The 22227-nt window shown below is 37.8% G+C and overlaps 5 protein-coding genes, 1 non-coding gene and 1 pseudogene across 9 annotated transcripts; 4 read left to right on the forward strand and 3 right to left on the reverse strand.

Moving 5' to 3' along the window:
• The first annotated feature begins 2134 nt into the window (after positions 1 to 2134).
• On the forward strand, positions 2135 to 2206 carry TRNAH-GUG (transfer RNA histidin (anticodon GUG)). Its single transcript has one exon. It is a non-coding gene; the product is annotated as a tRNA-His (tRNA).
• Positions 2207 to 2422: 216 nt separating this feature from the next.
• On the reverse strand, positions 2423 to 4860 carry LOC108807032 (uncharacterized). 2 transcript variants are annotated; one of them, XM_018579269.2, is made up of 7 exons: positions 4603 to 4860; positions 3906 to 4200; positions 3389 to 3815; positions 3203 to 3303; positions 3020 to 3109; positions 2820 to 2947; positions 2423 to 2717 (listed from the first exon to the last, which is right to left on the reverse strand). In XM_018579269.2, the coding sequence occupies exons 2-7, from the start codon at positions 4176 to 4178 to the stop codon at positions 2561 to 2563; spliced, it is 1176 nt and encodes a 391-aa protein (XP_018434771.2). In that variant the 5' UTR covers positions 4179 to 4200; positions 4603 to 4860; the 3' UTR covers positions 2423 to 2560. The 2 variants fall into 2 exon arrangements, with proteins under 2 accessions (XP_018434771.2, XP_018434770.2); XM_018579268.2 differs by having other exon boundaries at positions 3906 to 4215.
• A 691-nt stretch (positions 4861 to 5551) lies between these two features.
• LOC108807523 (vegetative cell wall protein gp1-like) lies at positions 5552 to 6851 on the reverse strand. Its single transcript, XM_018579808.2, has one exon. The coding sequence runs from the start codon at positions 6747 to 6749 to the stop codon at positions 5736 to 5738; it is 1014 nt and encodes a 337-aa protein (XP_018435310.2). The 5' UTR covers positions 6750 to 6851; the 3' UTR covers positions 5552 to 5735.
• Positions 6844 to 8460, forward strand: LOC108807522 (serine/threonine-protein kinase EDR1-like; annotated as a pseudogene).
• Positions 8461 to 11439: 2979 nt separating this feature from the next.
• On the forward strand, positions 11440 to 16509 carry LOC108812440 (serine/threonine-protein kinase BCK1/SLK1/SSP31). Its single transcript, XM_018584696.2, has 13 exons — positions 11440 to 12073; positions 12333 to 12792; positions 12878 to 13505; positions 13616 to 13656; positions 13785 to 13853; positions 14121 to 14221; positions 14326 to 14404; positions 14591 to 14689; positions 14874 to 14942; positions 15036 to 15085; positions 15180 to 15261; positions 15639 to 15733; positions 15861 to 16509. Exons 1-13 carry the CDS (start codon positions 11688 to 11690, stop codon positions 15988 to 15990), a joined length of 2289 nt encoding a protein of 762 aa, XP_018440198.1. The 5' UTR covers positions 11440 to 11687; the 3' UTR covers positions 15991 to 16509.
• Positions 16510 to 16556: 47 nt separating this feature from the next.
• LOC108812442 (uncharacterized) lies at positions 16557 to 17480 on the reverse strand. Its single transcript, XM_018584700.2, has 4 exons — positions 17345 to 17480; positions 17166 to 17221; positions 16905 to 16971; positions 16557 to 16805 (listed from the first exon to the last, which is right to left on the reverse strand). Exons 1-4 carry the CDS (start codon positions 17474 to 17476, stop codon positions 16713 to 16715), a joined length of 348 nt encoding a protein of 115 aa, XP_018440202.1. The 5' UTR covers positions 17477 to 17480; the 3' UTR covers positions 16557 to 16712.
• A 27-nt stretch (positions 17481 to 17507) lies between these two features.
• On the forward strand, positions 17508 to 20608 carry LOC108812441 (protein SINE3-like). Of its 3 annotated transcripts, none has more exons than XM_018584698.2 (5): positions 17508 to 17640; positions 17751 to 17895; positions 17982 to 18104; positions 18322 to 18719; positions 20456 to 20608. In XM_018584698.2, the coding sequence occupies exons 2-4, from the start codon at positions 17800 to 17802 to the stop codon at positions 18682 to 18684; spliced, it is 582 nt and encodes a 193-aa protein (XP_018440200.1). In that variant the 5' UTR covers positions 17508 to 17640; positions 17751 to 17799; the 3' UTR covers positions 18685 to 18719; positions 20456 to 20608. The 3 variants fall into 3 exon arrangements, with proteins under 3 accessions (XP_018440200.1, XP_018440201.1, XP_018440199.1); XM_018584699.2 differs by having other exon boundaries at positions 18322 to 18714; XM_018584697.2 differs by lacking the exon at positions 20456 to 20608 and having other exon boundaries at positions 18322 to 18866.
• Positions 20609 to 22227: the final 1619 nt, after the last annotated feature.

The following is a 22227-nucleotide window of genomic DNA, read 5'->3' on the forward strand; positions in this document are numbered from 1 at the left end:
ATACTTGCCATTTTAAGTAGTTCCTAAATGCTCCATGTAGCTAAAAGAATGAGTCATATTTAATCATGTTTTTGCTATCCTAGTTGCTCTTGGAAGTGGTAGGTAGCATATCAAAGGCTTTTATAATAGATTAAGTTGCTTCTGCACTGACACACTTTGATTTCCCATCATGACTACAAAAGAGCTCATCAGATGAATGTTTTTTAGAAAAAATGACGTAATTGTGAAATGTATTTCTATTGCAGGATGATCATGTCCAGAATTACGTGTTAAGAACAACGTGCTGAAACCGATAATAGATGTCTTCATTGCCAATGGAAACCGGTACAAATCTGCTGAACTCTGGCAGTCTTAGATCTGCTTGAGCACATACGCAAGGTTCTTTTATCCATCATTCCTCCCTTTTGCTTATCTAATGCGGATAATACTGTATTTAGTGACCTTGTTTTATTGTGTGTAGGGAAATGCAACTCTGTTGCTCAAGTACATAGTTGATACGTTCTGGGACCAGCTGGCCCATTCCAGTGCTTGGCATCTATCCAAGCTTTTAAGATTAAATATGAACAGGTATTTCCTTCTGGATCTTTTGACTTTTGTTACGTTTGAAATTCTGTGTGCATCTTTGTTTAACATATGCGTCTTCAGTGCTTAGAAAGCGCCGTACCGCAAAACACTGCTGCTGCGGTTGATCTGAGAAGAAGAGTTGACGACCGTGCATTGGATAAAAGAGGAGGAAGATTATTTCAATGAAGAGAGGTTTTGTCTCTGGATTGATCATTTTATTTTTAATTGTTCTGCTTTAACTTTTCTCACACATTAAACACTGACAGCGATGAAGAAGATTCCGCCCGCACTGCTTCTAATACACAAAAGGGAAAAACCTGCTTCTAACACGCAAAGAAAGAGCAACGAAGCCTCCTCACATATCAAATGGAGTGCTGCAAGCCCATCTTCGTCGAGGTAATAGTAGTCTAAAATGAAAATTTATAAATATGTAGTTACTTTGTCTAATGCTTCCGAGTATAAACGGTATAGCCGAGGTCTGGAGGCTTGGTTGACTATGAGGACGATGAAGATGATGAAGACTATAAACCTCCTCCCAGGAAACAGCCCGAAGTCTCTGAGGAGGAGGAAGGCGAGCTCCTGGGTCTGAAACGCAAATCCCTTTCGCAGAAAGAGAACAAGAGCCTTCCCAAGAAACCTCGACTGGACTGGGTAAAAACCGAAAAGAGAAAAAACGTGTTTGCTGTGCTGTGCCCGACGTTGAGAGCCATGCAGTGCTTGCAAAGAAAAGTCAAGGCACCGCTGGATCTGCATCCCGGTCTATTGTTACCAGGAAACCTGGGGAATCGAGAAGTAGTGAAGAGAATAATAGCAGCAGTTCGGATGATGAGAAGAATCATAAGGATGATGGAGTTTCTAGTTCAGAACAGGGAACATCAGACAATGGAAAGAAGCTAAATGGGGAAGAATCAGTGGTAGTTGCTCCAAAATCATCACCTGAAATGGCTGTAAATGGATCCTGAGGTTATAACACTCTGGACTTGTTAGTTGGCTGTGGACGGAAGGCACTCATGGGTGGCTTATAAAAGAACCCTTCAATGTTAAAGACTGAGGAGGAGACCATGAGAAACTGCAATCAACAACCAATAGAAGAAGAAATGTATAGAGAGCGCCAGTTTGAGAGGGTAACAGGTTTCTTCTTCCATTGTGTTTGCAGCCGGTTTTATTTATATATTCATCTTTTGGAAAAGAAAAAAAAACTTAGAAGTCTCTGGTCTTGTCAAAATTGCATATTGTAAGAAACATCATATGGTCTATCAGCAACTAACTCTGTTTTTTCTTCTAAATTCAAGTTCCTAGTGGTTTCGTGGATATTCCACTCTCTTCGCTGTATTTTGACAAAGTGACGAGTGTTATGTTGTTTTGGTATATGCAGCCAAAAGTGTTGCTTTTAGATTTTGTTTGTATATTTACAAATGAAAATGAGTTACTCTACATAATCAAAGCAAATGGAAGGTAAGATTAGTAGCCACAACCAAAATCATGAGAAAACAAAGCAGATTATAAGAGCTGTACCGTATGGCAATAATGTAATAGTATAAATAAATGTTCTAATTACTAGTATTCAAAAGTGGCTGTAGTTTAGTGGTAAGAATTCCACGTTGTGGCCGTGGAGACCTGGGCTCGAATCCCAGCAGCCACACTTTCTTTTGTTTTACTGTTTATTAATTTCATCATCATATGGGCCGAATTTTAAAAGGTATGAGGTCAACAAATAAAAGCCCAATAAGGTAAAAAATGTCCGTGCAGATTTAGCTAATATAAATCTTTTTTCTTTTTTCTGTTCAAAGCTAATATTAATCTTTTAACGTCTTCATCTCATATGAAAGTTTGATGATCAGTTTATACACCACTTAAAAAACGAAACAAAAAATCAAGATTACTATTAAACTGAAAGTCATATATATATAAAGCACAGCAATCCAAACTTCATGTTTCATTGAACAATGTGTCCATAATAGTACATTTTGACCCAAAAAAAGGAACAGTTAAGCAATTAGCAATGAATCAAAGGCTGTTGTTGTTGTTGCATCTTCTCTTGAATAGCCTTGTAACAAGTGAGACTACACAGTGGTAGCTTCGTCTTTGAATCCCTGTACTTGTATGCTTCCTCGCATTTTGGCCCCACACACTTCTCACGCGGAGGAGGATAACTACAGAAAACATCCAATACAGTTATATAACACAGTATACAAAACCTCACACGTTCCATGGTTTCTAATAATAAATATACTTAGAAGAAGTTTTGCTTAAACCTGTGAGTAATCGGCTTGAAGATATCAGGAAGACCTATGTCCTCAGAAAACGTCAGAGTTGTTCCACTCGGACCGATAACCACTCTGATAGTGTCTGATGGGAGTGTGCTTGATCTTGTAGCTCTCTCCTGTGAATAATAAATGATTTGAGAGAAACAAAAAAAGAAAAGAAAAAGAGGCATCTGCTGTTTTTAGGTTACCTGAGCTCGCTCTTCCTGTTGTTTCTTAATCTTCTCTTCTTTCTTCTTTCTCCCTGAGTCTTGTCCCAGTATTTTCCTGATAGCTTCAGCCTAATGAATAAGACAAAGAAGATGGTTCAGACCGTCATCAGGATTGTGTTGGCACTAGAAACGAACTGGTAAAAAAATGTATTGAAATTTAACCTCAGCTTCTTGGGCAGCTTTCTCTGACTGTATTCGCCGTCTCTGCGCAGCTTCAGCCTTCTTGGATTGTTGCTCTACCTCTGAAAGCTTCTGCTTTTGTCCTGCAATAATAGTTCAAGGTTCACAGAATCAGCAGCACTCACAGCTTGTCAGGTGCTAAAAAGGGGAACAAATGTGCAAACTCACGTTTAGAGGAGGGACAAGGTAAGCCATCAGGAAACTCAAGAGGACCCGACCCGAGGGTAGAAAACGGATCTTTTCCAGCCTGGAGAGCTCGAGTACGTGTAGTAGGAACCTTTCCACTAGTTGATCCTTCCGCAAACGAATCAACTGTTCCCATCCTCAGATTATCCCTTTCAGCTACAGCATGATGATGGTCCCTTGCCCTTTTAGACTTGAGCTTTTCAAGGTATCTAATCTCCTCATCTCCATCATCATCATCATCATCATCATCCCTGTCTTCCTCTGGATCTAATAAACGTTTCTTAAGACCTTGTTTTCTCTTCTCAGACATAGATGCTCCTCTCACAACAACAGCATCAGAGGGATTCACTCTAGGTCGGTCTATCTCTCCTAGACACATAGTTTTCTGCACACATCTCTGCCCTTTATCCTGCACATTATTCTCAAACATTAAGGATGAAACAAGTTCACATAATAAACAGTGCGTTACTATTAACAGAGTTTTTTTTTTTTTTTTTACCGTGGCTTTGGTATAAGTACTCGCCTCTGACTTGGTTTGGATAGTACGAGTAACACCACTTCCAAGCTTAAGCTTCAGTTTCAATGTGTTCAAAGTTGGGTTACTTTCATTGCTAGGAGAAACGTTTGTCTGTGTTGACGGTGGCGGACAGGTGACACTATGAAAGCTTTCTTTAACATCTCGTGGTCGACGAATCAGAGGGCTTCTCTTTCTCCTATCCATGAATCCAGCTAAAGTAGAAGGAGAACCTCCTTCAGAGGCCGCTGGTTCCATTATCTTCAAATTTCAAGACAGCCTTCAAAAGAATAAACTGAAAGCCAGAGTTAGTTAGTTGATAATACACGAAGTAACTGAACAATAGCAATGTTGCCAAGGTATTATACTCAAAAAGCAATTTTCAGACAAAACTAAACTTCAAGTTCTGTTTTTTTTGGCCCGAGATATTTTTAAAGAATGATTTGAAACTGAACCTACATGCTTTTTAGGAATCAGACACCAAAACCAATGGAACTGTGAAACTAGAGAAGTACATATAGCCACTTAGAAGAAAGAAACCAGAGACTAAACCAAACCTAACACATCCTCAGTTAATGTTTTATTCCGACAAGAAATCCTAAAAAAAACGAGAATCTCACATCAACACCAACTCTTCGAGTGAAAAAAAAAAGAGAGAGAGAGAGAGAGGAAGAGAGCTTACGCGCGGCGAGACAGAAAGAGAGGGAAAAACCCTAGATGGAGTTGAGTTGAGGAGGAGAGGGAGAAGGGTCTCGAAAGAGATGAAGTGTTGTGTGGATTGGCTTTAAGTGAAGGGTATTTGTGGAAGATATGTTTAGCCTCCCAAATCTTTATCTCCTCCATTTTTTCTCTCTTCTTCTCTTTTTTTTTTTCCTTTTTTTTTGTTCGTCACTTCCTTGCCTTGCCTCTCCCCGTTTAAATGTCGCCGGCGAGACGGACAGCGTTTCCTTGTCGGAAGTAAAGCTTAAAACGATTAATAGTTACTGTTTTGGGTTGGGCCCTCAATATTCAGGCCCAATTACATGAACCCAATAATGTTTTTTTTTTCCTTTTGTCAACTTGATTTCATTAAATTGAATTATCCATACAAACATGTTCATATACAAAAGAAGTACTTGATTTCAGTAATGTTTTTTTTCCTTCTCATACTAAAGATTTCTTTTTACATAGTAACCTTTTTTTTTTGACAGCTCTTTTTACATACTAACTAAAGATTTATATTTACATAATTATCAAGACCGGGATTCTGAACATTTGGGGGTTTGAAACATTTTTTAAAAAAACTTTAGTAAATTTTTCTTTTCAAAATTTGAAGACTGATACCCGATTGCCAGGAGACTTTAGTAATTATCAACGAAGACTGATACCCAAATTTTGGCGAGAACGAGGACTGATACCTATGTAAAAACCTCCAAATTTTTTTGGAGCCAAGACCAATGTTCCATTAACTTATGCCTCGATCTAATCCTGGTGAATATGTTTTACGATTCTAGCAATTAAATAGAAAAAATTGTTTGTCTGAATGAACTCTGAAGGACACCATGATGTAGTTTACATATATTATACAATTATATATCACTTTGTTTCACGAGAACTCAATATCCACAACCACACACACATTATGACAAATATAACAACGAGGATATAAATCGATGCATGAAATATCGTTACAGCATAACGCCTAAAACCTTCACATCGATCTCTTTAAATATATTTATGAATACAACGTCGTAGAGAGATAGCGTGACATCACAGTTTTGTTTCGTTTTAATATTCTCAAGATTTGAAAAAACGTAATGCCGTGTATATTAATCATCACTTGATCAACGAAGAGATAGCTAGGCAGTTACTAACCATCTTGTGAAGCTTGTCAGCAATGTCAGCCAACGGGTTAGGCTCACCAGACTCCTCGAAACCGTCGTTGCACGTGCCGTAATCCGTCATCGCCGCGCTCAAGTTAGTGTTAACGGTTGCAATGTCACGTTCATTGACGGCGTTAATCGCGTCCTCCAAGTTAGCCACGGCGTCATCGTACAGCTCCTGGCAATCGGGTGCGGCTGCTTTGTCGACGGCGGGTTTAGCCGCTTTGGTAGCGTTGATGGAAGCTTGAATGGCGAGAACAAGGACGGAGGAAGCGTCGGGTTTCACGGCAGCCGTTAACAGAGGAGCGACGGAAGATTCGCATAGCTCCGAGTTATCTGTTTTGCTGCAAATGGTTTTGATCTCGGGAGATAACATTGTCTGTTTCAGAAGAGTTTTAGCTGAACTCACAAGTGTTTCCCCAGAAGGAGCACCGAGGCTTTCCTCGGGGCCCTCTGGCGACGGAGATGGAGAGTCTATTTCCATCTCCGTCGGAGGATTAGCAGGGGAAGCTGAGTCCACGAGAGCCTCGGGATAATCCATTTCTACCTCTTCTGACGGAAAGGGAGAGTCCGTTGTTGGAGCATTAGCTGGAGCCTCTGGCGACGGCGAGGGAGAGCTCGTCGTTGGAGCATTAGTAGGAGAAATGGAATCAGCAGGAGCCCCTGGTGACGGCGAGGGAGAGCTCATCGATGGAGCATTAGCTGGAGAGATGGAATCAGCAGGAGCCCCTGGTGACGGCGAGGGAGAGTCTATATCAATCTCTATAGGAGAACTCGCAGGGGTAGCAATCGTCTTTTCAACTTCAGGACCCGGAGCTGGTGATGGAGATGGAGACTCTGAAGGTGGAGAGACAGAGAGCAGAGACCTCGCAGCGTGAGAATCTCTGTGCGGCACAGATTTGGTCTCCACCAAAGTAGAAACCGTGACGATCAGCATGATGATCCAAAACGTTCTATTCGACTCCATTATATTTCTTTAACCTATTTTTTCCTCCCTTTTGAGGAAAAAAAATTTGGGTTTCTTGGAAAGCTAAAAGAGACCAAATAATCTTTTAAGAGAGATGGGATTGTAATGTTGTGAAGGTTTTGCGATAATATAGGACAGTCAAACACGTCAGCTTACGTTACCGTTCTCTCAATGTATTTAAAACCATTCGTATTCTTCAATTAAAATCCATGATCTAAGTATAGCCTTGAACTCTGCTATACCACCGTTTCTATTCTTCTATCATTTTTGACCTTTAATTAGTTCAACATTTGAAATAGCAAACTTAAGTTTGAGATTTCTAATGTATGAAAACAACATTTATCACTGAATTCTTTGCACGGTTCGGTCTCATTGTCACTACTCTCACTTTCTTTTTGCTCTCAGGTCTTCAAGCCATATAGCTCTTATCAATTTTCAGTGGAAGCCTCTTCCGTCTACTACAGAGTGCCACATCAAAGCTGGATTGGAGGCGGCGTATCCGGATGGCGTTGGACATTGTGAGTATCAGTTACACGTTCACTAGACATCTGAGTATTCCAATTCTATGATCATTGACAATTGCGCGTAGTCCTCTTTGTATTTTGTCTTGTGACTCAAGTCAACGTACATCTCACACATCACGTTACATAACTCTTCACATAGGCTTGCGGTATGAATTATCTTCTCTGTTGTAGTCCACCTATCATCCACCGTGATCTGAAGTCAGTCAAATCTGCTGGTAGACAAGGACTGCAACGTTAAGGTAACATGTATATCTTGTGTAATACGTTTGGTTTCCATCTTTAAACTGATTATATATCTTTCTAACAGGTAGCTGACTTTGGTCTTTCTCGTATCAAGCATGAGACATACCTAGCTACCAAGTCAGGAAGAGGAACGGTAGTTAGTCTACAGTAGTAACAGTACTCTTTTAGATTTATATTCAACCTTTCAAAATGATCTTTGATATACTTTTTAACTGTTATGCAGCCTCAATGGATGGGCACCATCGAAATGAGCCTGCTAATGAAAAGTATATTCTCTTTGGTTAAGGTTCCTTTGATTAATTGTTCTTCTAGCCTTCAATACTAACAAGCTTCTCTTAACTCATTGATACAGGTCTGACATTTACAGCTCTGGAGTAGTACTCTGGGAGCTTGCCACCGGGAAGGTCCCATGGGAAACTCTTAACTCGATGCAGGTATCATTTTCTTATACCTACAAGAATGTGTTACAAATACAAAGAGATATGCTTGTTTGAGATGTGTGCAGGTGATTGGAGCTGTGGGGTTCATGAACCAGAGGCTTGAAATTCCAAAGGACGTTGATCCTCTTTGGATCTCATTAATGCAAAGCTGTTGGCACAGGTAGATTAAATGATTCATTGGCTCATAATCCTTGCTAGAAGCATACATAATCTTTAAATATTACATTCTCCTTGACTTGGATGTCACGGCAGCGAAACAAAGCTGAGACCCACATTCCAAGAACTGATGGAAAGACTAAGTGCCGGCCTTACCTGATCAACGAAGTATACAATACAGTTCCAAGCTACTAGTGCCGGCCTTACCTGATCAATAATTCATATATCTTCTCCTCTTCCTCTAAATTAGTTTCAATTAAATCTATACTATTATTATTTAACTAACACGTCTCGATCTAATAATTTAAACCAAAATTTGCGACCAAATACAAATAAAGGGTGCCAAGAAAACAGTTTACGTATCTGTAATCTAAATTTTGAATGGATCATACTTCTTTTTGCAATAATTTTTAGTTATCTAAAGAAACCAATAACTTGAATGCAGCAATATCCAAATACTAACAAAAATATGCCGCCTTATTCCAAGTTAGCATTTATTAATAAAGAACATGTGATATCAGCAAAACAAAAGAATATAAAGATATGTGGTTTCAATTTAAAAAGGTGTTGTTAGTTACGTTGCTGATATTTTGGCCGACATACATTAGTCTATGGAAGAGATTGCAATATTAATGTAGTTGAAGCGGCGACTTCAAATTTATTTTGCTTTTCATTTTCACTTTTCTTCTAAACTTCTAATATTTTAATGATTTTTTTTTTGTAAACATAGTATTTTAATGATTTTTATTTATCTATTTGTTATAACTTTAAATTTGAGCCTTTAAAGTGTTAACTTTGAGAAAAGTGATTTAGATATGTTTGTATTTTATAGTTAGTTAATCAATATCAACACAAACACGAGATTTGTATCCCTAAGTCATCATCGCGGGTGTATATATTGCAGTATTGATAAATTACATTCATGCATGCAAGGTAAAAAAAAGAGTACGGATTATTATAGGTAACATGTAAAATAGATTTTTCAAAAGAAAAAACATGCATGTAAAATAGAAAACTAAAAGAAGAAGAATGTGGAAGAACATCTGCACTTGTAGACTACAATTTACAAGTCTTCTACACGCCATATATCTTTCTTACGTATTATGATGATTCTTTGAGTGATCGCAACTTTTGTTCTTGTCTGCCTAACCATCAAATTGTCGACTACCAATAAATTAGAACCGGCCAAGTGCCAACCTCCTCTTTCTCTTCTCTCTGTGTCTCCACGTTCACCAATTCTAAGTCAAGCCTTTGTATTAAATTAATAATCCTTTTATTCTGATAAGCTTCTTGATCATGATTCAACTGGTTATATTATCATTGTGTTTTTTTTGGTAAAATATATTATCATAGTTTTACCGAAAACACATTGTTTTCATTATTATGTCTCGTAATTAATCTTCGTTTTTAAAGGTAGTTTTGTCACGTTTTTTGTATTAATTAGTTTAAACTTGGACTGACTACACTTGTTGTTGGACACTTTATTCTCTCTAAAACTATATCCTGATTTCAACGTCACATATACAAGAAAAGAAGATATTGATGTGATAAGAAATTTAAATTTAACTACAGAGAAATATGTGACATAACAACATGTGTTTTAGTGCTTAATCAAAGAGATTGAGTTAATTAACATGTTAGTGGGTCCTAGTTAACAAAAAACACTTCGTCTTATTGCAAAATCAAATAAGAAGCGCCTTTAAACCTACTCTGTACACGTATATATACTCGTATTCATAAGAATGTATCGACCATATAAGAACAAAACGACCATACATATCTTAACTAGAATTGTACTATTGCAACACACACTATATACTATAGTAAGTTAGTAACTATACTATAACTTTCTCTAGTATTATTATGTTGTAGTTTACAGAAAACACATTAATCATGTATATATACAGTCAATATTAACTAGTTTTAAAATCCAAGAGATTTCTTACTGTATATGGAAAAGCAAATCCAATAATTAAGAAAATGAGTGTGCATGCTACCTCATAGAAGCATTAACCATAGAAAATGCTTATCAAATGAAACATGAGCATTAACGACGTAATACTTCATCAAATTTACATATATTTGTTCTTAATCATAACTCATAATAATAACTAGTCCTAAGCTTTCGGATCTTTGGATTCTGCTGGTTCCTTTTGGATTTGGGTCTTCGGATCCTAAACATTTAGATCTAATAAGTACTTCTAAATTTTTAGATCTGGATTTAGATGTTTTTTCTCGAGTCCGAGTCGATTTTCGGATCTATAATTAAAATACTTGTAAAATATTTATAATTTTCTCGGTCCGTATCGGATCCATGTTCGATTCGGATATTTAAGATCCTAAAAAGACAAGAAATACTCAAATTCCATCGAATTTAGTTAAAATACGTTATATATATCTAAATTTTCACAAAATAATTTAAATAAACTATAGAAAATTAAAATAAAACATAAATTTTACACTTAAAGTTTCGTATTACTTGAAAATGTTACAAAATAGTAACAAAGGTTGTTAAAAATATTACAACTAAATCATAAAATAAAATATAAAAAATAGAACACAACAAAACATAATTTTGGATATTCATGTTTTTATGAATCAGTTTTTATCGGGTCAGATCTATTCGGGTCAGATCTATTCGGATCAGGTTTTTCGGGTCCGGTTTATTCGGATTAGTTCTTTTCGGTTCTGATTTTTTGGTATAAAAAATTTAGACTTAATAAATATTTATGAATTTTCGGTTCGATTTCGGATCGTGTATTTTTCCTATTCATTTTTTCGGATCTAGGTTAAAAAATCCAATCCTAGTTATAACTGTGATACATGAATGGAGAATTACAAAACAGGACACAACCTTGATCACAAAAACATAAGACCCCCAAGAAGATGGGAACAAATCAACCTGTGTCAATTTCTTTGTTGCTTATTATTTCCTTTTCTGGAACACTTATTAGCCTTTAAAAAAATGTTACAAGCAATCTAGTATATAAAATATGTTCAAATTAAATACAAATAAAAATAAATCAACGGCAAGATTAGAGAAGTATTTTTTAATAGCACTAAATCATGTTTTATGATAAAATTAGCACACACAAATATTCAAAATTTCACATTAATAAAAATAAAAACACATTTTGTGATTTTATATTTGGGTTTGGTTTTATTGATTAGGATTTATGTTTTGATTGTATTCTTATAAAATGTGTGCTATTTTGGTAATTTTTATAATTGAATGCTACTTTTTATCAAAAATGGAAAATGGAGATAGAATCAAGAATAAGTACAAAATAGTAAAACAAATAAATTAAATAAATTGAAAAAAGTGTACAAGGAGAAAAGCGAATCAAAAGAGAAGCAAAGATAAGCGAGGAGGAAAGAAAGCTTCCTCCATTATTGTTGACCATTTCTTCAATTCCATTTCTCTTCTAGAGAGAGAAAAACTTTCTCTACCTTTCTGCTTAGAGAGAGGAGAAGGAGAGAGAGAGAGAGAGAGAGCGAGAGAGTCAATACATCCTCAATCGATAGTCAAACCATTCCTTAACCGCTTCTTCTTCCCCCGATTCAACTCAATCGCAATGGAGACACCACCCGCGGAGCAGCTGCTCAAGAAGATACTCGAGCTCGAGGAGAACCAGGAGCATCTGAAGCAGGAGATGTCGCGGCTCAAGGTCTCGACGGAGATTCGTCAGCGATCGCATTCGGTGTCGCCGCATCGCCCGCCGCGGAGAAACGTCGACGGAGCTCCGTCTTGGAGAAAGAGCGGCGCCGCCTCGTTCCGCCACGCCTCGCCGTTGCGTAAGGACAGCCGTGTCCAAGGTCCGATCAATCTGAGAGCCGGAGTAGGCGGCGGCGGCGGAGGACCGTCGGCTGGGAAGTTCAGCGATAAACAGTATTTGAATATTTTGCAGTCGATGGCGCAAGCTGTTCACGCTTTCGATCTAAACATGCGAATCATCTTCTGGTGAGTAGTAGTTAGATCTTGTGAATCGCTGGAGGATTGGTTTGGTATAGTATCAGAGTAAACCGGGATTGTATAGTTCCATGTAATTAAACCGGTTCCTCCGCATATATATATAAACAGAGTAACTGCTCTCTGTAACAGAATAACTGAACCATTTTTTTTCATCTCATCTCATCTCCTCTTCTTCGATTCCTCTCTAACAAACATGCATTGACGGTATCTGCATTGTTCATTTTGTAATCTGTTATATTTGTTTCAGGAATGCTATGGCGGAGAAGCTTTATGGCTACACTGCAGCGGAAGCACTCGGAGAGAATCCAATTAACGTTATCGCGGACGATCGTGACGCTGCATTCGCTATGAACATCGCTAGGCGTTGCGTCCGTGGGGAGAGCTGGACGGGGGAGTTTCCTGTCAAGAGTAAATCAGGGGAGAGGTTTTCGGCTGTCACTACTTGTTCCCCGTTTTATGACGATGACGGGACTCTGATAGGGATCATTTGCATCACGAGTAACACGGCGCCGTATCTGAACCCGAGGATCTCTTTGGCTAAGTTAAAGGCGGGAGAAGAAGGTGAAGGTGAAACGAGCTTTGCGCCTGCCAGGAATAGTTTTGCGTCGAAGCTTGGTTTGGACTCTAAAGAAGCTGTTATATCGAAACTTGGCCTTGACTCTGAACAGCCTATACAAAGTGCTATAGCGTCGAAGATATCAAATTTGGTTAGTTTAATTGTTGGTTTTATATTATTCGTACCTCTTTTTTTTTTTTTGCTGTTCTGTATTTTGACTAGTGTTGAAATTGCAGGCGACCAAGGTGAGCAACAAGGTAAGGTCGAAAATGCGAGCAGGTGAGAGTAGTGCTACACTCTCTGAGGGTGGCAGTGGGGATAGTCATCATTCAGCATCTGACCACAGGGACGATGCAGCATCAAGTGGTGCCAGCACACCAAGAGGGGATTTTGTGCAGTCTCCGTTTGGTGTATTCACATGTAGTGAAGAAAAGTTTCATTCGAAACCGTTTAAAGATTCCAGTGATGAGAGCGATGAAAAGCCTGCGATCCATAAGGTTCTCTCCTCAAAAGCTGAAGAATGGATGGTGAAGAAAGGTTTATCATGGCCGTGGAAAGGGAATGAGCAAGGTTCAAAAGGAAAGCCAAGTCATTCTGTATGGCCTTGGGTACAGAATGGTCAAGGGAAAGATAAGATTCAGCAGAGTAATCCATCTTCTATTGCCTTAGAACGTAATAAGCCTACGAATGTTGAGGGAGGTAGTTTGTGGTCATCCTCTTTAAATGCAACCAGCACAAGCAGCGCTAGTAGCTGCGGAAGTACCAGCAGCAGTGTGATGAACAAGATTGATGATACTGATAGTGATGGCCTGGAATATGAAATTTTATGGGATGATTTGACAATTGGAGAACAAATTGGACAAGGTGACCTATTATCTTAAACAGATTATTTCGTTTGCCAGACACATCATTCTTACATTTTATGTGGTATTCTGCCTCCGTTATGCTAACATGCACTTTTTTCCATTTTACAGGTTCATGTGGAACCGTCTACCACGGTCTCTGGTTTGGATCTGTAAGTTTTTGGCTAGTCGTTATATTGTATAATATGCATTTTTCGTATATTTATAAAAGCTTCCCTGATAGCTTAAAAAATTGCAAGTTTAAAGATTTGTCTTATTGAGAGCTGGTATGTTACCGCAGGATGTAGCTGTTAAAGTGTTTTCCAAGCAAGAATACTCGGAAGACGTTATACAATCTTTTAGACAAGAGGTATTGTTTTTAGTCCGTTGCCAATAATGATTGCTCTGAATGTAGTTTTGACAAAAGACATTTGACATTTTATTTGTTATTAGTAGAAGCAACATCTAACCTCTGTCTTTCATATCACTCTACTTAGATTGATTCTTCAACTACACCAGTTTTCTGTACCATAGAATGCTCACTTTCAAACTGCACGGAACCAAATAATAAATCATGTCTGAAAACAGCGCAATCCAAATCCTTAATTATTTATGTTGGTTTTGTTTTATTCTGAAGGTACTTTTGATGAAAAGACTTAGACATCCTAACGTCCTGCTCTTTATGGGAGCTGTTACCTCGCCTCCACGCCTGTGTATAGTGTCCGAGTTCCTTCCACGGTCTGTTCTCATCCCTTTTAGTATTAATCTCACTTCTTTGGGCTTTTCAGCCTGCAAGCATGGCTCTGAACCATCCTCCTAATGATTCAAATAACTATTTGCAGTGGAAGTCTCTTTCGCCTACTACAGAGGAATGCGTCAAAACTGGATTGGAGGCGGCGTATCCATATGGCTTTGGACATTGTGAGTATTAGTTACACTCAGTTGACATTATCCATTTCGATGATCATTTGACGATTGGACGTAGACAATTTTCTAAGGATGCTCTGTTTGATTAGTTGTTTCTATTTGTCTTGTGTCTTTCTTTGCCACTCTATTTGACTCAAGTCACCGTACATCTCATTCATCATTATATGACTCTTCACACAGGCTCGCGGTATGAATTATCTTCACCATTGTAGTCCACCCATCGTCCATCGTGATCTGAAGTCGTCAAATCTGCTGGTAGACAAGAACTGGACCGTTAAAGTAAGATATGCATCTTGAGATACATTTGTTTTCCCATAATCCAAATTGACAATAACTTTCCATCTTCATAATAATTGTGTATCGCTTTCTAAAACGGAGCATAAAACAAACACTTATTATTTTGTGTGACTGAACTGGTAAAGGAACTAGAAACATCTTCAACTTACAATGCCATCTTTAACAGGTAGCTGACTTTGGTCTTTCGCGTATCAAGCATGAGACATACCTAACCACCAAGTCCGGGAAGGGAACGGTACTCAACCCTAGTCTATTGTTCGATTTGAATTCTAACTTACAAGCCAACATCTGACAATAATCTTTGATTGCTGTTTTACCTGTTCTGCAGCCTCAATGGATGGCACCAGAAGTTCTTCGAAACGAGTCTGCTGATGAGAAGTATATTCTTGTGTTCTGTTTGGTTAAGTTCTCTTTGATTACTTGTTCTTCTAGCCTTCAATGCTAACTAGCTATTCTTAAATCATTGATACAGGTCTGATATTTACAGCTTTGGAGTAGTACTCTGGGAGCTTGCCACCGAGAAGATCCCATGGGAAACTCTCAACGCTATGCAGGTATCATTTCTTTTATAGATAGAAGTACGAAAAGAAAGCGTCTCTGGTTACCAACTGATCCTAAAATTCTCAAACTTGAGAAAATTTTATTTATAGGCTACATTTTCTGCTCTATCAATTAAGCCAATAATAAACAAAATTTATCTATAGACTAAGTTGTTTAATAATTCACGTCAACTCTATAAGAACCATAAAAACCATTATACTTGGTGTAATGTGTAAACGTGCGCGTAAAATGTGGTATTGCATACATTTAGCCATTCTATAGGGATCTATTGGAAACATCTCTGCTAATTTGATTTCATGTTCCCATTGCTGCACTTCCGTACACATACACGGGCCTAACGAGAAGAAATTCTTATTTGAAAAATGTGCAGGTGATCGGAGCTGTTGGGTTCATGAACCAGAGGCTGGAAATTCCAAAGGACATTGATCCCTTATGGATCGCATTAATGGAGAGCTGTTGGCACAGGTACATTTCACATACACATTATCCTTGCTAGAGGAATTTTCTCCTTTGGTGGTTGATGTTCGACATTATTCAAAGCTCATGTTGACAATAATATTATGTTTCTATTTTGGTTTGTCAAACACTGTAGCGATACGACGCTGAGACCCACGTTCCAAGAACTGATGGATAAGCTAAGAGAGATGCAAAGAAAGTCTACAATACAGCTCCAAGCTACTCGTGCTGCCTTACGTGATAACTCCCCCCTCAAGGACAACTAAAGTGAACAAAAGTGGACTCTTTTGTTCCTCAAAGCGCCGCTTTAAGACTGAAAGTTGTTCATGAAAACAAACGAAGGTAGAGAATTTGATCTGTTTTTTGAGCAGTTAAAAATGGGTGGGTTTAGTTACAACGTGGAGGAGACCGGTCTAGTGAGCTGAGGGCAACCACTGGAATTGTGGGACTGGTTCAAAAGGCAGGAAGAAGTGATGTGTTTAGGTCATTACACAAATGGCCAAAAACAAAACGTATGGCTCAGGGTTGGTTAGTGTAATTGTGGTGATTGGTTTTTGCTACTTTTCTTTGGTGGGGAGGCTAGAAGGAAGTACGTGAAAGGGATTTATTGCAAAAATGTCACTTTGCTTGAATATGCACTCGTTGAGTGTGTGCAAGAGTGTATACTTGCATATTGTTATTATTATATATATTTGATGCGATCAAGCATGGTAAAACCACTTGATGGTTTGTACAGATGAATTGTGAGTGAATCTTGCGACATCATTGGGAAATTTTTTTTTTTACTTCTGGTGTTAAAAGGATTTTTCTAGCAATTATCAGATACATCGGATTAATGTTAAAACTTAATATTTTTGTTTTGCTTTAGCATGTGCCATTGTTGCAATAATATCTCATAAGTTTAACACTGAAACTTCAAACATGAGATCGGACACCTTACTCTCACACACAAAAGAAACTGCAAGAAGTAAAGCAGGTACTGAATCGATCAAAGAGGATATCGGGAAAGCAATTCCCTAGTTGCAGCAACTGCATCGCCTTTGTGCTCCCTTAGTGTTCTCTCCACCACATTCTTCTCCAGCTGCTCGTTACAATGTTTGACAAAACTTCAAACTTTTAGGACACAGCCACCAGATAAAGAATTGTTTCAGCTAGTGATGGAAAAAAGGAAGAAGCTAACCTCGAGTTCGTTTACAATGAGCTCAACATCTGCAGCATTGATCTTAACAGAAGCCAGTTCCTTCTCCCTGCATATAAAGTTCCCGTAAGTTATACTATTACAATACTATTAACATCTGGCGCCAATACTATATTTAGATTTGAATCATGTGATTATGTGAATAATCAAAAAGGTTCATTCTACTGGTCACACGTGTACCCAGCCCGAGAGCAAATTGCATAAGACATTTGGTATATACAGTCTAAATCTTATAGTATTTACCTCAATCTCTTAGCATTCAGATCAGCCTCCCTAGAAGCACCAATCGAAGCCATAGCCTGTAACACGTACATCAACCTTGTAAGCCCAATCAAATTTTTACTAACTGAGCTCAAAATTTGAAGACTAATCAGGGGATAATATTCATCATTTCTATGTACATGAACGAAAGAGCAACATACCGATTGAACACGATTAGAATCGAGCTGGCGATCCTCGACGCGATCGGTAAGCTTGTCTAAAGCTTTGCTTTGTTGCTGTAAGTCCTTTGAATCAACCATTATCTCCGCTCCAGCTTCTTCTCCTCCCTCCATTCCTTCTAACTCTTCTCCTCTCTTTCTCTGAGTTTCGGTGAATCAAGACTCCGGCTATAGAGGTTCGATAGTGTTCCGAGCTTCAGTGTTAGAAACCCTAAAGGCTAAACGATAACAAAACCGAACCGGACTCCGATTCAACTACTAAACCGTCGGTTTAATAGGTCGATCTTCTTAGCCTGGGCCTTAATTAAATATTTATGGGCCATTAAGCCCATTAAACTAGCGTACTACTTACTTACTACAAATATCTTCCGCTCAAAATGTTTCACAGTTGCGAAAAATTTAACTCCAAATTTGAAAACCGCTCTGGAGAGAGAGAGATGAAGGAAATTCAAATTCCCAGGAAAAACTCTGCGCGCTCATCTGATCCTGCAACGAAGAGACTCATCAAGGATCCTGAGATGAAGAATCGCAAGGTAATTTTTAACTTAATCAATCCTTCAATCTCCATTTTGTTTCTTCTTCTTCCTCCGCCGTAATTTCCTTTCTCTGTGACTGAAAGGTTACGGAGAAGAGACAGAGCGCGACCTTCTCCGACGTATCAGTGGAAAGCACGAAGGATCCGCCGGTGGAATTCACTCCGATCTCTCAGATTTCCGGCGCGATCTCCGATTCCGAAGCCGAGGTACGGTTCCTCTAGCGTTTTAGCTAGGTTTCGTTTCCGTCGCGAAGTTTTCTGCTCTGTTGCTTTTACAGATTCTAAGATCCGTTCAGATTAGATATTAACTGTTTGCGATTGAATCGATTTGATGTGTGCTTAGTAACGGATAAGAACAATTCGAGAAGCGATACCGTGTTTCAGTTACTGTATGTTGATCTGGATTTACGTTTATTTATCTCAGAGTTTTGTGCAAGGATCGAGCGTAGACCTGTTATTATCAACGCCAGAGATTTCTCTTCCGGCTGATGAGTCTCCAGTTTCGACGGTTACTGATAAGGATTTTCACATCGACGCTGATCGGATTCAGTCGATCGTCGACTTGCCTGCTTCTGTGGAGTCCTTGCGCGCGGAGATCAGTGACCTGAAGAAGTTCATCTGTTCAGTTGAGAAATCTGAAGAGAGCAAATGGATCGATGGAGTTCTTACTCGCAAATCCCACCGCATTGTGCTGTTGATTTGTATCCTTTGGGCTGTCTTAGCTGCGATTGTGGTCTCCGTCAGGTCAGGGGAGAAGATTGCTTACTATGGACCACTTCCAACTTGAAGGATTCAATTCAAACCACTTCACATGGATGTAAGGTGACTCACTTTAGATTTGATACCTTTATTAAGTTGATGATTGTTTCCTTTTCATAGCATGATAATAACACCAGTACCAATGTTGTTGCATAGAATTGAGGTTGCATACTGACTTGCTTTCATAATCTATGCTGTCTGTTTATGATTTATCTTGAGTTGGCTAGTAGTATCTCTAGAGCTTCATCACTATTAACATATTTCGAACAGTTCTAATTTTTTTTTTTTTTATTTCTAGAGTATACAGATCTCTTTGAATTTAATGAACCATACATTTCTCTAGCAGAAGAGTAGTGCATATATCTCAGTGGAGTAGTCTTATTTGGTGAAATTCAAACTTCCTAGGCCTTATGATAGGAATTTTTAAACTTAAGCACATGCTAAGCCCAAACCAAGTGGTCTTAAACGATCCATTAGTAGTAGGGTGACGGTAGTGAGTCTGCAAGTGGGCCTTGTAAGCTGCTGGTTAGTCTCATTCCTAACCAACGATGATCCGTTACACTTTATTGGCACAAGTGATATGACATTTGATCTTGTAATCATGGTGACTCGTGTTAGCTAAAAGCATATACTTCTCTGCATCACAGATCCAATACTTAGGCTTCTGTGGCATTTATGTCTCTTGGCACAAGTGATATGACATTTGATCTTGTAATCATGGTGACCCGTGTTAGCTAAAAGCATAGTCTTCTCTGCATCACAGATCCCATACATAGGCTTCTGTAGCATTTATGTCTCTTGGTCCTAATCTACTTTGAGGCGTTCCATCCTGACCTCTGTTTCATATACTTGGCATGCCTTGTTTTCTGTTGCTTCTCAAATTTATAGGTTTTAGATCTTACCAAGACATGTGCTGGATTTTGTGTCCATTATTATGCAAGTTGTTCCTTACTTTTTTAAGTATATTAGGCCAGACAAATTCAATGCAAAGTCCAGCCTGTGAAGCATTTTAGGTAATTACTTGATTTGATATATTTTCATAAATGTTTAGGATTAGCTCTTAGTGGTATTAGGGTAGGTTCCTTCTCGTTATGGACGATGATACAATGTATTAACATTTGAAACTATTAATGTATTTAGAAAAAAGTGAATGACAGAATAATCCAGACTGTGCTGGGTTTTTCTACTGGAGACTATAGTAGTAGGCCACTAAACACCAGGAAAACAAAAACTAAAATGTGACATGTGTTAAAGAAAAGGAGCTCCTGTTAGTTTACTTTTGAAGTAAAGTTTCTGTGTAATTAAAGGAAAATCCAGGCTTAGTGATTTGAATTAGTGGGCACACCAATTATTGGAGATGCATTACCTTTCTCTTTTGTCAATTAACACCGGTCTTATCCTTGTGCTTGACATTGATTAGATCATGAATGACCATTTTTTGTCATTATAATTAACCAAGGGTTAGTGTCATTTTTCCCCTTGTTTTTCGTAGCATTTGTATAGTTCATTCGTCTGAATATTCTTTGGGGGGGAGAGAAACTTAGTCTTGTTTTGACATTCGAGTTCCCATTGGTAAATATATTTGTTTTTCACATGTATTAGTCAAAACCCGTATTAAGCCTTGTGGTTTTGAAAAATCAGCTTCCCAATTCACAATAATGACTTTGTCATTGATTCTCATGTACCTGTCACGTTTGCTCAGCGTTGTTTGGTTATACCAATGATAACAAATTAAGAGTTGGGCTTCAAAATGCTTATAGTCTAATCTAACAATAATTATATTTGTGATCTCTGAACAGGACTTGGCTACTATCACACTGAGAAACAAGGGACCAAAAACTCAACTACTTATCTAGAAGTTAAGCATAGTATTTTCGTAAATTTCTCTAATGAATTGTTTAGTTGATATTAAAATTACCAAAAACATATAATTACTGATTTACTATCGGAAATTATCCGTGATCTCATCAATTATCCAACTTACATTACATCCTATATATGATGCATAGAACCATAGATAGACTCATAGGAGTATATGATGCATAGAACCATAGATAGACTCATAGGGTTGTTCCTTTTTCAAAATGTACTTTTTCTACATAGGGATAAGAGCCACGTTTAATGGTTAGCCTCTTAATCCGTTCAATGTCGTTTGATTAGAATATTGCCATGACAATGAAATAGAGCTCATGAGAATTATTTACGAACTGCTAAAAATAATAGTGCTTGTTTTTACTAAATTCATAAACAAGACTGGTCGTGAGCCGATGAAATAGATCAGGTGTGTTTAAATTCGGCTGGATTCTGAAGTATTGAGGGAATTAAAGTATCTTAAAACGAAAAGATATTCTAAAATTCGAAATAGATAAGTTTATATTAAAGCAAGTGGCCCTTTAGTGGATAACTGGAGTAATTTGTCATGTGCAATCATTGTAACTTATAACTTTCTAAGGTACAGAGAATATGCTACATAACTTGTACAGAAATTAACCCTTAAGACCTAATAAAGTATGAATTCCATTTTCAACATCTTATCCAACCTCACATTCTAAACTAACAAAAATCTCAGTAGTTTATGACATGGTTGTACTCTTTATGTCTAAAAGATAAACTAATTAGGTTTTTCTTCTTCTTAAACCTAGTTTTATCAATTGTACTTTGAAAGATTGTTATCGCATTACAAATGGAGTTCAACGGCTCCCTTTTCTGCAAGATATGTCGACCAAATGCCACTCAACATAAAATGAACGAGTTGATTTTGGAAAAACAAAAGAAAGAAAAAGCCTTAAAGAGAGGCAATTCCACTAACCCTACAAGGCACATGCATTTTATTTTGGTATTTTACTTTAGGTATAAAGTTAGTATTTAAGTAAAACTTTTAACATTTACGCATCATTGCACTGAATACAAAATCCAAAGTCTGAGTCATTGGCCCCCTCTCTTTTGGCCTTGTCAGTCCATTAAACGACCACTGAAAGTCACAAATAGATTTCTCCAATAGTTGTATTACACGTTGTCATGCCATTTGAATCTCTACCTTCCTCCTCCAGTACACCAAAGAATCGACCTTTATGGCTTTATGACGCATATATAATGGGCTTCCTCTTAAATTACCAAAAGGGTTATCTTCCTTCTTAAACATCTTTGTATGTGAAATAAGCTCATTTAACTTTTATCGCAAGAAACTATTCCAGATTAGGATGGATTGAATCCAAAGTATAATGGTAAACAAACAATCATTATGGGATGCCCTACCCACACTAGTATATTTGTAGCATTTATATATCTGCATTAAATTTAACCTCTTTTATTTCGTGAAGTGCATATAGTATCTTGTGTCGTAAGCATATTTACCACCTCTTTCTGTCGCAACAGTATTTTGTCAAAACATTGAAAATGTTGCTGTCTGTCGTTAGACTATGGATATGATGTTTGAAAAAGAAAAAAAACTCATGATTGGATTAAACTTTGCATATTACTACTTTCTTTCTAACAATCATGATAATAGTAATACATGAGGATAAACGTTTTTAACAATAACATAAACATTGCTTCAAGTCACACTGATGTC

The sequence above is a fragment of the Raphanus sativus genome, unplaced genomic scaffold, assembly GCF_000801105.2.
Source record: "Raphanus sativus cultivar WK10039 unplaced genomic scaffold, ASM80110v3 Scaffold1424, whole genome shotgun sequence".
Lineage (NCBI taxonomy): Eukaryota > Viridiplantae > Streptophyta > Magnoliopsida > Brassicales > Brassicaceae > Raphanus > Raphanus sativus.